We start from the raw sequence: 15,284 nt of genomic DNA, 5'->3' as shown, positions 1-15,284 counted from the left end.
CCTGAAATATTGAATGACTGGTCTTGCCTCAACTGAATAACATTCACCGCCATGAAACTTCTATTATGAGTTCAGTTATTACTTATAATATCTTACAAGTAACACATGAAAATTTCCTTTCAAAATGTTATCTGCTTTCTCTTTTGAAAGTGAGTTAGTTTTTTCATCCTTAGAAAATGATTAGATTTGACAATAAATCCATTGTTATGCAATTGCAGAGATTCTTTGTGTATATTAATATGGGGTTTGTTGGAAATTAACATGCCTGTAAAATAAAATCTTAAAATTGCAGATGGTGTGGTGTTGTGGAAGTGCAGAGCTTTCTGAAAGGAGAGAGAACTGCGATTAGGTAGGCTTCTACCTTGTGGTTTTGTGATCAGATATAATGAAATTGGCAAATGAATGATATTCTTATTTAAGTTTCTTTTACCTTCTGCTCACTCCTGTTCCAGCTATCCTCGGGAGCCAAACAAATTAATTGAACTTCCTGATGATTACAGTTGCCTCATAAACCGAGCATCTTGTTTTACGTGAGTACGCAATCATCTTTGTATTTGGATCTAATAATGATCTGTTGTAAACTGAATCATGAACTGCTGAAATTGATTTTATTACGCTGAGAGTCATTGAGTTTTATTATAGTGAAGTTTTGTGAACAAGGTTAAAGAAGCATAGTTGTCTCCGCATTTCGATTTTAAAACCACCAAAACAAGGATATTGCTTGTGGCTGCATGCACCTTGTAAAACTATTTTGAGACTTAATTTGCTCACCTTTGCCTAAGATACAAATGTGTAAAGCATGCCTGGAACAGCACCAGATATATCTAAATGAGATGTGTCAACCCAATGAAACTACAGCGCAGGACACCATATACACTCACAGCAGAAGCAACATGTTATCAACAGAGCTGAGTAATTCCTTAACCAACAAATGAGATCAAAGATTTGCAATCTTGCCACATCCAGTCATGGGCAACCAACCACTGGAGGAGGCATTGTGAATGTTCCCAGTCTCAATAATGACAGTGCATAGCGTGTGATTTTAAAACAAAAAGCAAGCTCAAATATATTCGCCCCTTTTCAACCAGAAGTGTCAAATGGGTTGGTTATTTGAGGTTGCACCTGAGGTCCCCACCATTGGTTTAGAAGGGGAGAGAGCAGACCAGAGTTTGTATTGAACCATGAAATGCAATTGAACAGTCATGGGAAATAGACTGGCGCCTGCTTCGTAATGGATGATGCAATACAACATAATAGATGTAGATTAAATGTTTGTTGTGATGAAGGTATAATATAGTTAATCATTTTTGTATTTAGAGATTAATCATTTTGAGTATTTGGAGATTCTGGGATTGTTTTTAAAAGCCCAATGGAAATATACCCTTGAACACACTTTTAAACAAAGTAATTGTTGAAAACCACACTAGTTGGTCATGATTGTTTGAACTCACATGAGGGAAAGCAGATAACTGTTTTAATTATTTCATTGCTGTCCTGATTGAATACTACCTGCAGTTTTGAAACTTCTATTTGGATTTTCAGTTGGGAAAAGCCTGCTCCAGAACAAGCTGCTCAGCTTTTGTCTACTGTTTTAGAGACACCTTTACTGAGAGATCAAGCAAAAGCTGGTTGAGATTCTAAAAGAGTGACTGTAAGAATTTAACAATTTTGTATTTTCTGAACAAGTGGGATCTACCAAAACGATAGAGAAATGGTGCAACATTAGTCACTTGACCAAATGTACAAGAATGTTAGACTTAGAAAAATTCTACACTTAAGAATAACCACTATTACGCCCAAAAGTGCTTTTTAAGTGAATCACTCCAGAGAGAAACCTTTTTCTTTTCCCATTACTTGAAATGTATGCTTTGGATTATTTATTGTTCACATGTATTTTTAACATTTATCATCTATATTGATACTTACATTCATAATTTCATTTCACAAATAGTGTTAGCTAATTCTACATTTTCATTGAATGGGTTTTGTTTTATAATAAATTGGTAATTTTGTATTTATTGAAAACACCTGGTTAATGGATCTTTTCAGTCAAAATCTAATGTAGAGAAGGCATAAGATGGTCCATATTGGGCGGGACCTGGTGATGTAGTTTATATTTTATGTTGTGATCTGTGGAGCAAGAGTGCACACCTCCCATCTTGGTTGTATCATAGAATTGACAGCTCATCCATGATGGCTGACACAGAACAATAACAGGAAAGACCAGGTGTACTGCATCTTATGATATGAAAATGGATTTGGTAGTTACTGAGACTTTTGAGATAAGTAAGTTGACATTTTCACTGGCCAGAATATCCTTGTGATTGAAACTTACATGAAGAAATTACATAATGTACTCCACAACCACCTGATGAAGGAGCAGCGCTCTGAAAGCTAGTGCTTCCAAATAAACCTGTCGGACCTGTGTGATTTTTAACTTTGTCCACCCCAGTCCAAAACGGCTCCTCCGCATCGCAATATCTGAAAGCAGATTGGGCAGGCACATATAAATTGCAAGGGTAAAGCAAAATGATTTTGACTGTAAAGATTGAGTTGGAAGTTTGAAGTAATTCTCCTAGAAGAATTTAAAAAAATACACTCTTTATCAGAATTTGGAATTTATTGTCGTATGTGTTTTTATAAGGAAAATACAGTGAAAAGTGTTCTAAATCACCCTACCATATCACTATATTAAAGACAGAAGTCATGGTAAAATCATAAGCTACAAAAGTAAATATAAGGCAGAGTTCATCCAAGTCCATTTAAAGGCTCCTGGTCACGAAGAAGGCTGATGAAGAGACGATAGACACAGCTGGAATGAGAATAGCACCCATGATGAGAACAACACGACAAGACAAAAACCAAAACGCTGGGATGACACTCCATTGGGCTGAAAGCCTCCGAAGAAAAGCAGTCGCCAAGAATGCCCCTTGAACAAACAGTGGGCTGGGGCAAGATTGCCACCTGTGGATAAAATGACATGCCAAGATATCGGAACACCTAGCCAGAAGCACACTCAGAAGATTAAGATTGAGCTGGAATGCCATTGAGATCTCAAAGCAGGGCCAACCGTTCCACAGGTGGAGACCAACACACCAGGAAAGACAGCCATTTCAAACTGCCAGAAGCAACCCCTGCTTAGAAGAAGCTCACAGCTGAAGCTTTTATATGAAAGTTTGATGAAGTTGAAGTTATCTACACTAATTGAAAAACATTGAAAAATGCAAAAACAAAGTAGTGGAGGCTAATGGAGTAGATAAACAATACGCTGGTACTCTGCCGCCACCTTGATTAATAGTTGTAAAAATAATGCACATTATCAGCAGTGTCACCTACAAGGTACACTGCAGAAATTCACCAAGGCTGCTTAGTGCTTTGCAAACCCATGACCACTACCATTTTATAGGACGAAGACAACAGAAACATCGGAACTCCAAAACCTGCAGGTCTCTTTCTAAACCAGTCACCATCCTTACTTGGAAATATGTGGGATCAAAATTCTGGAGCTCCCTATTAACACTGCACCTACACCCAGTCATCTGCAGCAGTTCATGAAGGCCTTCCTTCTTGGTGGAACAAAAGATGGTCAATAATTGCTGATGCACTTAGTGATGTCTGTATCCTCTGAATTTAAAAAAAAATGAACACACTAAAACCTCTGTCTCGACAAGCTGATCCAGAGTTCAGTAAAATCACCCAATTGGCTCAAATTGAAGTTGAAACTAAGTGAATTCCAGCATGGTACTATGTGAAATATAGGATTCTGATGAGGAAATGAAAACCAACTCTCAGACTTCACGCAGAGGGTGGTACATATATGGAGTGAGCTGCCAGAGGAAGTGGTGGAGGCTAGTACAATTGCAACATTTAAAAGGCATTTGGATGGGTAAATGAATAGGAAGAATTTAGAGGGATATGGGCCAAGTGCTGGCAAATGGGACTATATTAGGTTGGGATATCTGGTCAGCATGGATGAGTTGGACTGAAGGGTCTGTTTCCATGCTGTACATCTGTCTGTATGACTTCTAGATTTCCTACAGTGTGGAAACAGGCCTTTCGGCCCAACAAGTCCACACCGACCCTCTGATGAGTAACCCACCCAGGCTCATTTCCCTACATTTACCCCTGACTAATACACCTAACACTATGGGCAATTTAACTTGGCCAATTCACCTGACCAGCACATCTTTGGACTGTGGGAGGAAGGCGAAGCACCCAGAGGAAACCCATGCAGACACGGGGAGAATGTGCAAACTCCACACAGACAGTCGCCCGAGGCCGGAGTCAAACCTGGGTCCCTGGCGGTGTGAGGTAGCAGTGCTAACAACTGACCCACCGTGCCACCCTTGCAAATGAAGAGTAGAAGTGGTACAGCAGTTAATGTGACCACCCAATTATCGTCAAGAGATAGTAATGATAGCCTATGAAATTCTAATGGCGGGATATTTAGAAATGTGTAAGAACCAAGTATGTTAACATTTTTTATGGCCAGGATATTCTTGTGATTGAGGCAATGACTGGAATTTCTTTTGTGAACTACATAAAAGTCCCCTAATGAGTTGATTGGTTTTAATCATTTTCAAGTCTATGGAAATGAGTTAAGAGGTCTTTGAAATTAATCAAAGAAAATCATTGAGGACAAAGTCTAACATGAAAAATTTCTCCTGTCTATATTCTGAGAGTGGCTCACAGGCGAATCAATAACAGCCATGAAACCTGGATCAACAAACATGCCAGATCCCAAACATTTCAATCAGGGGTTTAGATGCCAGTATTACTGCTTTTACAAGGATGAGAATAGTCAAGTACAGATATGTCAGGTAGCAAAGACAGAAAAAAAGGGATAGTGAAAATGAAACAGAAGGGGGTTTACGTTGTCAAATTGAATGACCTCCTGTCTGGTAGCTGGCAGTGTTAGTGAAGTCAGACATCCTGTTTTCATATTTAGAGGCAGGAGAACAAAAGACCTAACAGGTTCACGACAGAATTTAGAGGGATCTGTCTGGACAAACCAGGTGTGCAACTTTAGCCAGACATGTGATACTTGAAAATCATCCTGTTAAATAATGTACTTGTCTCTTGCATTCAGAGAAACCTTCATAATTGAAAGCAGAGTTTCAGTACATGATGGGAAAAGCACCTCATTTAACCAAATCAAAGTAGTTAGAATTTTCCACTCATGTTTTTGCATAAGACTGATGATCCAACAACTTGGAAGGAACACTTGGAACAGTTTGAAGCTCTGTTTAGGAAATTACAGTCCATTGTTTGGGTTGTTAATCTTGCCAAGATCAGTAAAAGGACAAGCATTAGTAGTGTTCCCTGCTATTAACCCTCATCAGGAAATGGAGGTTTTTGACCATGTATGGTTTGTATCAGAAGTTTGTACTGAATTTCAGTGCCCTCACTTCTGTACTACCTGATTTGCTCATAGCAGGAATATTTGCAGGTTTAGGATAGGTCAGGGAGAGTTGTGGGTGTTGGCTGGGTTAAGATTTGGGTGGACTTGAGCATCTTTGGTATGGAGGCAGTCAGATGAGAGTCAGGTCAGTGTTGGGGTTGGCGGTCAGGTCCAGGTTGGGTGTCAGGCATCTTTGAAGAGTTGGGAATGCCTCAATGCTGAGGTGAGAGTTAGGAGGATCAACTTAGTAGTTACCCCTGGAATTGAATATGTATTCATTCCTTGAATCTTTCCTGGGAATCTCTTAAGCTAAATCAGAATAATTTCACATCTTCAACTCTAAATCGGTGTTGGTATTTTTGTTTGGAGCATGTTTCCAGCTTCAAGAGTAATTGCCATAGAGCTAGCTGGGTCAGGATTTCTGCAAGGTATTGACGCACAGCACCTGTCTACTTGGCTGCAACGGTGATCTTGTTCTTGGAAGATTTCGGCTGTGATTCTTTGTCGGAATTTTTTTTTGTCTTCACTACTCTTCAGATCTTATGGTCTTTGGCTGTTTCTATCTATGGTTATTACCCCATCATTATCCCAGAAGGAAGGATTAATTGACAGCATTATCAAGCAGCTCACCCATAATCCATTACTCAATGCTGAATTTCAATTCTGCTGTAATTGGTTAGCTTCAGAATGAGCAAATTAACTGATTTCCAGAAATAAAGTATAAGTGCCCTTGATCGTCAAGACATTTGATTTGAGTGTGAAGAAGGGCTTATGCTCGAAATGTCGATTCTCCTGTTCCTTGGATGCTGCCTGACCTGCTGCGCTTTTCCAGCAACACATTTTCAGCTTCTTAGATAATTAGTCTAGCTCAGATTCTGGTAATTCTAATTTCCAGTGTTATACTCAGAAAGAGGACTGCACTTAAACAATATGTGAGAATTTTTAAACAATGTTTGAGAATTTTATTTCAGATGGCCATGCTCCATAAAACACCCATCACCAAATACTCGCTCCCATATTCATGCAACCAATTCTAATCCAATGAATTTATTTATATATCCATCACCTGTTTCCTCATTCCATTAGATCTAAGGGATTATTTCAGACCATAATAGATGATAGTATCTGGGACGAAGAGATTGGGGGATAATGTCATTGAATGTCAAGGCTTCTGTCTTGTTGGAGATGGTCATTGCCTGGTATTTGTGAGGCAAAAGTGTTACTTGCCACTTATCATTGCAAGTCTGGATGTTCTCCAGATCTTCCTGCACTTAGAAATGAACTGCTTTAGTACCTGCTGAGTTGTGAGTAGTGCTGTACATTGTACATTCAGCATTGAGCATCCCTACCTTTGACTTGATAATAGGGGATGGTCATGAAGGAAACAGGAAAATGGTTGGACCCAGGACACTATCCTGTACAACTACTGCAGTAATGTCATTGGACTAAGATGGTTGACCTTCAACCCATAACATTTTATGTTAGGTATGATGACAGCCAGCAAAGATTTTGCTCTGATCACCATTGACTACAATTTTGCTTAAATGATGGTCAAATGTTGCCTCAGTATGAAGGGCAATCAGCCTGACTTCACCTCTGAAGTTGAGCTCTTTAACTATTTTTGGACAAAGTCTATAATGAGGTCAGAAACTGGAATGCAACTGAGTATTAATGAGTAGGTTGTTCTTTTGTAAGTGCTGCTTGATAGCACTTCTCCAAAACTTTGCTAATGATAGAGAGTAGACTAATGTGGCAAAAAAAGCCATGTTAGATTTAACCTGCATTTTATGCACTGCATATAGCTGGAGAATTTTCTGCAATATCAGCTAGATGGCATTGTTGTAGCAGCACTAAGACATCGTGACTTGTGACATGGCGTGTTATGGGTCACCCCTCTGCCATACAATTGTGGATTTGTTGTCTAAGTCCATCGTCTTTGTAGTATCCAGTAGATTCAACTATTTTTTGATATTATGTGATGTTGGGGACTTCAAGCAGGAGCCAAAATAGATCTTAGCACTTCTGGCTGTATAATGAATACCTACCGCCCCATATCCCTTGCAGTGACCCCAACATTCTTTGTCACCCAAGTCTATATGCATCCTTTTGCTGGACCATACTCCATGACTGACCCAGATTCTTTGCACAGTACTCCCCTGCCTTTCTAACCTCTCACCAGCTTACCACCCTAACCCCTTCACTTACATTATGTACATGCCCATTCACTGTAGCTGTCAGCATCTGCTTGACATTTACTCTGAAGAGTACTGCACTCAGTGTGTAAAAGAGAGAGTGGTTTCTGCAATAACGTTCTCCACTGCTGGATTTGAGGATTCCTGGTTCAGTTCCTAAACGGAGGCCTCTGCCCAGGAAAATTTATCTAATCACTCTTGAGAATGGTGTTTCTAACTCTGTTCGGAATTTCTAGGCTTAAAGTTTTTAAGTATCTTAAGTCTGGCTTCATCTCCCTCTGAGTTGCAAGAGACAGCAAAGTAGTGTGACATTATCATCACAGGAAGTGATGCATATACAATTTCATTAGCCCGTCACATAGTTTTAGACTTAACCCTCTAATAGCTATACTGTGGAAACCTATACCAAATAAGATTGATAATATACAAGTTCAACATAAAATGAGGTTGAAATAGCAGACAGCTCCTAATCCTACAGGAAAATAACATTTCATATTCTTTCCCATCAAAGTTTCAAGAAGTGAATTTCATCAGTTTATACTTGTGATTGACACCTGTGCTGAAATTTACTACTATCTTTACAATTTGAAATAGATGTCCAAAATCAGGTGGGGATAAAAGTCGGGCACCAACACTCTGCTTGGTCTGTGGGGGCATGTTGTGTTCTCAGAGCTACTGCTGTCAGACAGAACTGGAAGGAGAAGATGTTGGGGCTTGTACTGCTCATACCTACACTTGTGGTTGTGGAGTCGGAATTTTTCTGCGGTGAGTTAAAACCTTAATCTTATTGTTGTAATCTCTTAGAGACACTTCCATCTTCACCAGTTCCACAAGTAATAATCATGTCGAAGCATGAATCATTGTAATCATGATATGGCAGTAACTCAGAATTGAAGCACTGAAATCCTAGCATTCAACTCTAGCATTCCGAAAGGCAACGTTTCACTCATCTTTGGTCAGAGAGCTAAATTATAAGAATATCTGATGACTTGAATCTTTATTAATAGAGGAGAGAAGAATTTGTCCCCAAATTCAGTGCGTTGTAAAGATAAACTAAATTGCATATAGTTTTTACATTGTTATGGTTGTTGTGCATTTTCAGAGTTCGAGAAAGCCAGATTTTGTTCCTGGCTGGAAAGACGAAAGGGTGTTTTTATCCACCACCCTATCTTGATGATTATGGAGAGACAGATCAGGGATTGAGGTAAAAAGTTAAAACATTTTTGATACAGATGTGAGCTGCACATTTTAGTGAAAGAACATGCATAAGTTCAGATTGTTTTAAAATAAATATTCCAAAAGTTCCCTGCATACATTTGTCATGTAGTCTTTTGTTTCGATGTTATTCTGTATGATTTATTCTGTTTAGGTCACCTGTTTCCTGATCATGATGCCAAAAAAGAATATTTTTGATACATGTGGCCCTACTTTGTGAATTTCTGCAATCGTACAAGTCATCAAATTTTAACTAATTGGCTGGAATAATAATTTGTCAAATAGTTATTAATCTACTTTTCATCTACACTAGCTTCAACGTGAATGAATTTGTTTATCCCTCAGTGAATACCAGATACTGTTGACTAACTGCTTATCTCTTGAGCACTATATATTTTTTTCTTGAGGTGAAGGAGGTGAATATATAATAATAAATACTTGATAATGGTAATCTTACTTGAATTGCTTTTTTCAGACGAGGGAATCCCCTTCATCTCTGCAAAGAGCGGTACAGGAAGCTGCAGAAACTGTGGCAGCAACATAGCATCACAGAGGAGATTGGTCATGCACAAGAAGCAAATCAGACACTAGTTGGCATCGACTGGCAGCACTTGTGATTAATTTCTAATAGAACTGTAGGCACTCGGCACATCCTGAAGCAAAAAAAAGTCCTCTTGCCAGAAGTCAGAGGATCAGGTTTAATGAAATACACCTCAGGCCACCCATTTTGAAACACTTATTTCAGAATTACAGTGATTTTGAGAAAGGCTACATATCTATTCACCTGTCATTATGAAAATGTGGATTGCATGTGAAGTGCGTATTTTAAAGACATGTCATTCACTTTATTTGCACTTGAAATTTTCTCCACAACGATGGAACGTTTTGGGATAATAAAACCCACATCTTCAAAGCCGCTGTTTTTTAATCATAATTATTTATCAGGTGTTGGAGTAATGCAATATAGACATCCAAAGTGTGTTTCTGTGCTCTATAGTTAGTGATGTCTCATGAACAATTTTGGGTCAAATTGGAAAAGATTGCCAGCCTTCAATTGGAAACTCTCTTTTTTTGCTTTCCCTCTCTGTCTTGATTCCATAGTAGTTTACTCACTTTACACCGATTTGTGAATGTGCTTTCTTAAGGTGTGCATCTGGTTTCAGTCAACTAATCAAACTTTGAATACAGTGGTCACTAGAATAAGAAAGGATTTCCTTGACTAAAAGAGCAGTTTGCCACTGTTCTACTTGTGTTAAAGATCTTACTATTTGTGTGTTACAAAAAATATATTGTAAAATGTGTTTAAAGGATATATAAAGCTATTTTATAATGTGCAGTTTACTATGAATTTATTTTTTAAAGAAGTCGTATGCAAGCAGTGGCTGTAATCAGGACAGTTAACTTAGTGTTTTTTTTAAATTGCAAGAATTAACTAGAGGTTTCTTGAGATATACTTTTAATAGGAATGATAGTGAGCAAAGAGGAAATGCTTCTAGTTTTAATTTTCTTGTCTTTGCTTATCTGGAGCATTATTTTATCAGATATTCAATTCAGACTTTAGTCAGAACCTGCTTGTTAACATGTACCTTGCAAAACTGTTGTTTTTGGCTGGAGTTGATCATGGATTGTTTCAAGCGTAAATTATTCAGGCAATATACAATGCTTTGTAGAAGCTAGTAAAGAAATGTCTCTGAAACAAAATGAAATAAGTATGATTAAATGCATATTTTAGGTAAGATAGTCTGCACAGCATCTTGGAGGATTTTGCTCCATAATTATCCAAATTCATTATACCTTTTTGTTTTGTTGATGATGTAGTAAAATGAATTAGTTGTGTTACAACTTTGACAACTTCATAGAATATGGTCAAATATGGATTGGATTCAGTTCTTGTTTATGTTGTGAATTCTTAATTTGTATGGGTAGACTCATTTGATTTAAAACTAATTTTGCGTATGAACATGAGCAACATATTTGTGACTACGTTTGCCTTCAATAGAGTCTTTTCCTGTTAACAGCTCCAGCATAAGGTTTAAATGTGCAAACACATCATTTGACACTTACAAATGAGTTGTAGACAGTTAAAATTGTTGCTCAAAATGTGACTAAATTTATCAGAACCAATATGATCTTCATGTGCATTGTTACTTTGAATTTTCTGGGGGAAGTGAGAAATCTGACAAACATCCTCCTGCTTCAGGGTGAAGTAGTAAAGCCATTATATTGGATTGCTTGTGCTACAATATTTTTTCTGAATTTTCATGCATTTCATCAGTATTTCATCCTGAGATGGACAATTTAAACAAAGGGGAAATAACTAATTCTGTTTCTTTAAAAGGCAGCTGCTGAAGATATGATGGAAATCTTCAGCACAAAACATATGGCTAATTATTTTCAATAATGCTGTTTTTGCCATCCAAAATTAAATAATCTAAAAAAAATAAGTTCTGGATTTGGACTTGTAACACTAAACATAATAATTGGATCTTGCATTGATGAATGAAGATCAAGGAAAATAACAACATAAAATTTGTGGCTTTTTAGCTAACTTTGTTGATAAATTTGTCAGAACCTGAAAATTTAATCCTGAGAACATAGCTTTCCAAATATGTCTGCCAGGGAAGTTGTTTAATTCTTTACTGTTTGACATGTGAGTTCAACTTTTGTTGCTAAATACTGGTTCTAGTTCTTCACAATTCTGGTTATTTCAGAAGGTTGATATGTACAAGGAAAGCCATTTAGTTCATCCATCCAGAGCAATCCTACTGTACTGACATGACAGCTTCTGTAGTTTTTCAGATGAATTTCACACATTTGCAACCCTAACTAATAATCCATTCAGTTATGTCAGTTAAATTGCTTTTTATTCCTTTGAGCATCTAACTGCTGTGGTTTAGTTTAAAATAGTGTCCTGGAGTTATCCATTCAATACCTGTAATCTTGTATTCCCTCTCAGTTAATTTATTCCCGTCTTTGCTTAAATCTCAATCTGCTGAATTCAAGAACCACTCCTGTGGGTTATTTCCTTCATGTCTTGAGGCTTATGTCTTCATAGTTAGAATTGAATAGGAGGACATCTGTCATTTATTTTTTAATGGCCTCCAAGTTGGTGAAAATAGGTGAATCAACTCTATATCTTCCAGTGATATTCATTGATTTTCAGTCAACTAATACTGCACTTTCTTGTCTTGTTCTACATTGATCTTTGAAGGTAGTTGTTTTTGTTTTTCCTTAATGTGAGATGCATATTACTTATCAGTCAAAGTTTTTATGCACATTTTACTAAATTTTATATATGCAATACTTGAAATCCAGTAGTGTATTAAAATCTTAAGAGGCACCATATAAACTTAATACATCTTTTATGTTTTTCTAAAATAGGTTCAAGCTTTTAGTGGATCATAATGCCATTTCATTCTCTAGTAATATATCTGTTCCAGTAACGCTTCAACTTTATTGTTCTTCAATACTACTTAAAATATATTCTCTTGTTGGAAAAGATTTTGATGCTACTTGAAACCCATTGTTCCTTTGTGACTACCTTATTAAGATCAACAAACAAAGATTAATACTATTTCCATGTAAACAGTAGGCCACCACAGAATCTGTTTAACAGACCTCATGCCACTGGCATATGAAGTAGATAAATTACACTTGTGTATTGATAAAAGTAGTAGATGCAATCTCATGCATTACTATATCTTTCAAAAATGGAAGGTCCATTTTTAGAGATTTTCTATTTTACATAGAGTCAATGCAGGAAGACTTTTTAATGCTTGAATAAACCTGAAAATACGCAGGTGCTGTAATTTGGATATAACATTAGCATATATTTGGTCTTCCAGATAATTTTGTTTCCATTCAACTAAAATAGTTTGCTGTGAAAATAACACTTCTGTTTTCCCATTGTTGGTTGACCTTGTTATAAATATAGATGAAAATCTGATAAAGCTGAGAGAAGTCTATCTTTAGTTTGAAGCTAACCTATGTATTGTTGAAAAAAGAGCACACCCACTTCTTTTCTTTTCCTTATCCTATTAATACCTTAAATTAACCATATTCACTTGTATTGTGCAATCTCCTGTCATGAACCATTTAGCATGTATTTACATTCACTGTAGAAATGTTTATAAAATAGGAATACTTTCGGTATTTGAGAGAATACTTGTAATAAATGGGCTGTTAATATATGTTGAATTCATGTATAATTGGTACTATGTACTATATGTAAAAAAAAAAAGAATCTCAAGATTCAAAATAAATGCTTTCGGTGTTGAAAGGTTTTTGTTCCTCCTTCATAATGCATTTCATATTAAATATGTATTTATCATAAAAGGTTATTGATTTTTTTCAGAGAATCTTTCAGTCTATTTTAGATTATTCAAATTATGTTAATTTCCTCTGATTTATCAAGGCTGTCAGGAAAATCAGACCAGTGGATCCCATTGTTGGTCTATGTATTAAACATCTTGTGTATTATATACATGTGTGGAAATTCGGTGATATTTAGTCCTGATATTCAACTGTTGGCTGTGGCAATTCAAATTAGGTACTGTAGGGGTTGCGTTTATGGTAGGATATAGCTTTACATCTGCAGCTCCTGACTTCACTTTTATTTCCAGCCAACTTACTGAGGAGACACCAGGTTATTTGCCATTTAGAAAATCAGATAGCTGATCACCCTGGTTTCCTTCCCATCATATGGCAGTAGAATTTCCAACTTTTATTTGACATGAATGTGGAGGTTTGATCATGTGGCATCTGATTCATTCACATTGTACTGACCCATAGTTTGCAAATGTTATTATAAGTAATTGGATTCCCTGAGGTTGAGTATACTATATTGTACTATTGGGGTATCATTCTAACTATATAGGTTCAGGAATAGGTCATTCAGGCTGTAAAGTCTTTGTGAAGATTCAATTTATTTGTGGCTGATCTGTATAGAATTGTAATTTACCATAATCTCTTGATCTCCTTAACCAAAAATTCAGATCTGGTATCCACAGTGTTTTGCTTGAGGGATTTCTAGGTTTCTATCAGGTTTTCTGTGGAAAACATAATTACCAATTCAATTCCCAAATAACCAACTCGAGTGTTAAGATTGTTTAATTGTTCCAAATTTCCTCACCAAAGGAAAAACTTCTCCATCTACAGTATGGAATCCTTTATTCATTTTAAGCCCTGTGATTAACACACCCCTTACATAGATATACACACACAATTTTGTAAGTCAAAGGAATGCAAGCCACCTTTGCACATGATTTTATATATTTAACCTTTAATGTTCATATTTTTCCAGAAGCTTGACACTCTGCACTGGCTGCAGTTCCCCAGATAAGTCACTGCTGAATGTGAATCAAAAGGCTGCCACTGAGTAGGCAAAAAAAACCAAAACACAGCATCTGAGGAGAAAGAAATAGAGTTAATGTTTTCAATCAGAACATAGACGTAGGCAACATAAGTGCATAATACCTTAAATTAACCATATTCACTTGTATTGTGCAATCTCCTGTCATGAACCATTTAGCATGTATTTACATTCACTGTAGAAATGTTTATAAAATAGGAATACTTTCGGTATTTGAGAGAATACTTGTAATAAATGGGCTGTTAATATATGTTGAATTCATGTATAATTGGTACTATGTACTATATGTAAAAAAAAAGAATCTCAAGATTCAAAATAAATGATGTTCTGGGCAGGAATTAGTGGCAAAGTTTGCTTGAAGCAATGAATATCATGGTAGAGCATTTAAAATACATAATTTGATGAAACAGAGTCAGCATGGCTTTGTGAAGAGTAAATTATGCCAGACAAATTTACTAGGATTCTTTGAGACTGTGTCAAGCAGGATAGACAAAGAGGAAGTAGTAGACGTAATATATTTAGATTTTCAGGAGGTGTTTGATAGATACCATACATTAGGCTACTTAATAAGAGAAGATACCATGGTGTTGAAGAAAGCATGGATAAATAGGCTAACTAACAGAAAGATTTGGGATAAGGGGGACTTTTTCAGGATGGCATCCTGTAACTATTGGAGTGCCCCAGGGATCAGTGCTGGGGCCATAATTATTTACAATGTTTAAAAATGACTTGTATGAAGGAAGTCAATGTGCTATTGCTGTATTTGTGGATGATCTAAAAATGAGTGGGATGGTAAGTGGTGAGGATTACAGAGTCTGAAAACAAAAATTTTGCAGTTTGATTATGATGTGAGAAAATGAGATTATGCCCTTTGGCAGGAAGCATAAAGGTGCTGAATATTATTTAAATAGAGAAAGACTGCAGAAAACTACAGAATAGAGCTTTGAGAGACCTCATTCATGAATCACAAAGTCTAGAGTCCAAGTTCAGTGGTTAGTAGGGAAGGCAAATAGAATGTTGGCCTTTATTGCAAATGGAATGGGATATAAAGGTGGAGGGGTTTTGTTAATGCCATTTAAGACTCTAGTCAGATCATAGCAAGAAT

At 36.7% G+C, this 15,284-nt stretch overlaps 1 protein-coding gene and 1 long non-coding RNA gene across 4 annotated transcripts in view; one reads left to right on the top strand and one right to left on the bottom strand.

Annotated features, from left to right (window-relative positions):
* The window catches only part of ubr2 (ubiquitin protein ligase E3 component n-recognin 2), a 140,724-nt gene extending 127,637 nt beyond the window's left edge, over nucleotides 1-13,087 (top strand). For all 3 annotated transcript variants that reach the window (XM_043695713.1, XM_043695712.1, XM_043695714.1), the window contains 5 exons: nucleotides 293-349; nucleotides 453-530; nucleotides 8,188-8,358; nucleotides 8,696-8,797; nucleotides 9,284-13,087. In XM_043695713.1, the coding sequence (XP_043551648.1) occupies nucleotides 293-349; nucleotides 453-530; nucleotides 8,188-8,358; nucleotides 8,696-8,797; nucleotides 9,284-9,425 (550 nt within the window). In that variant the 3' untranslated portion in view covers nucleotides 9,426-13,087. The remainder of the gene's footprint in view (nucleotides 1-292; nucleotides 350-452; nucleotides 531-8,187; nucleotides 8,359-8,695; nucleotides 8,798-9,283) is intronic.
* Nucleotides 13,088-14,195: 1,108 nt separating this feature from the next.
* LOC122552788 overlaps nucleotides 14,196-15,284 on the bottom strand; it is a 48,543-nt gene continuing 47,454 nt past the window's right edge. Inside the window, exon 3 of the long non-coding RNA XR_006312501.1 lies at nucleotides 14,196-14,213. This is a non-coding gene — a long non-coding RNA (uncharacterized LOC122552788). The remainder of the gene's footprint in view (nucleotides 14,214-15,284) is intronic.

Source organism: Chiloscyllium plagiosum, chromosome 9, assembly GCF_004010195.1.
Source record: "Chiloscyllium plagiosum isolate BGI_BamShark_2017 chromosome 9, ASM401019v2, whole genome shotgun sequence".
NCBI lineage: Eukaryota > Metazoa > Chordata > Chondrichthyes > Orectolobiformes > Hemiscylliidae > Chiloscyllium > Chiloscyllium plagiosum.
This window is presented reverse-complemented; position numbering and strand designations above follow the sequence as displayed.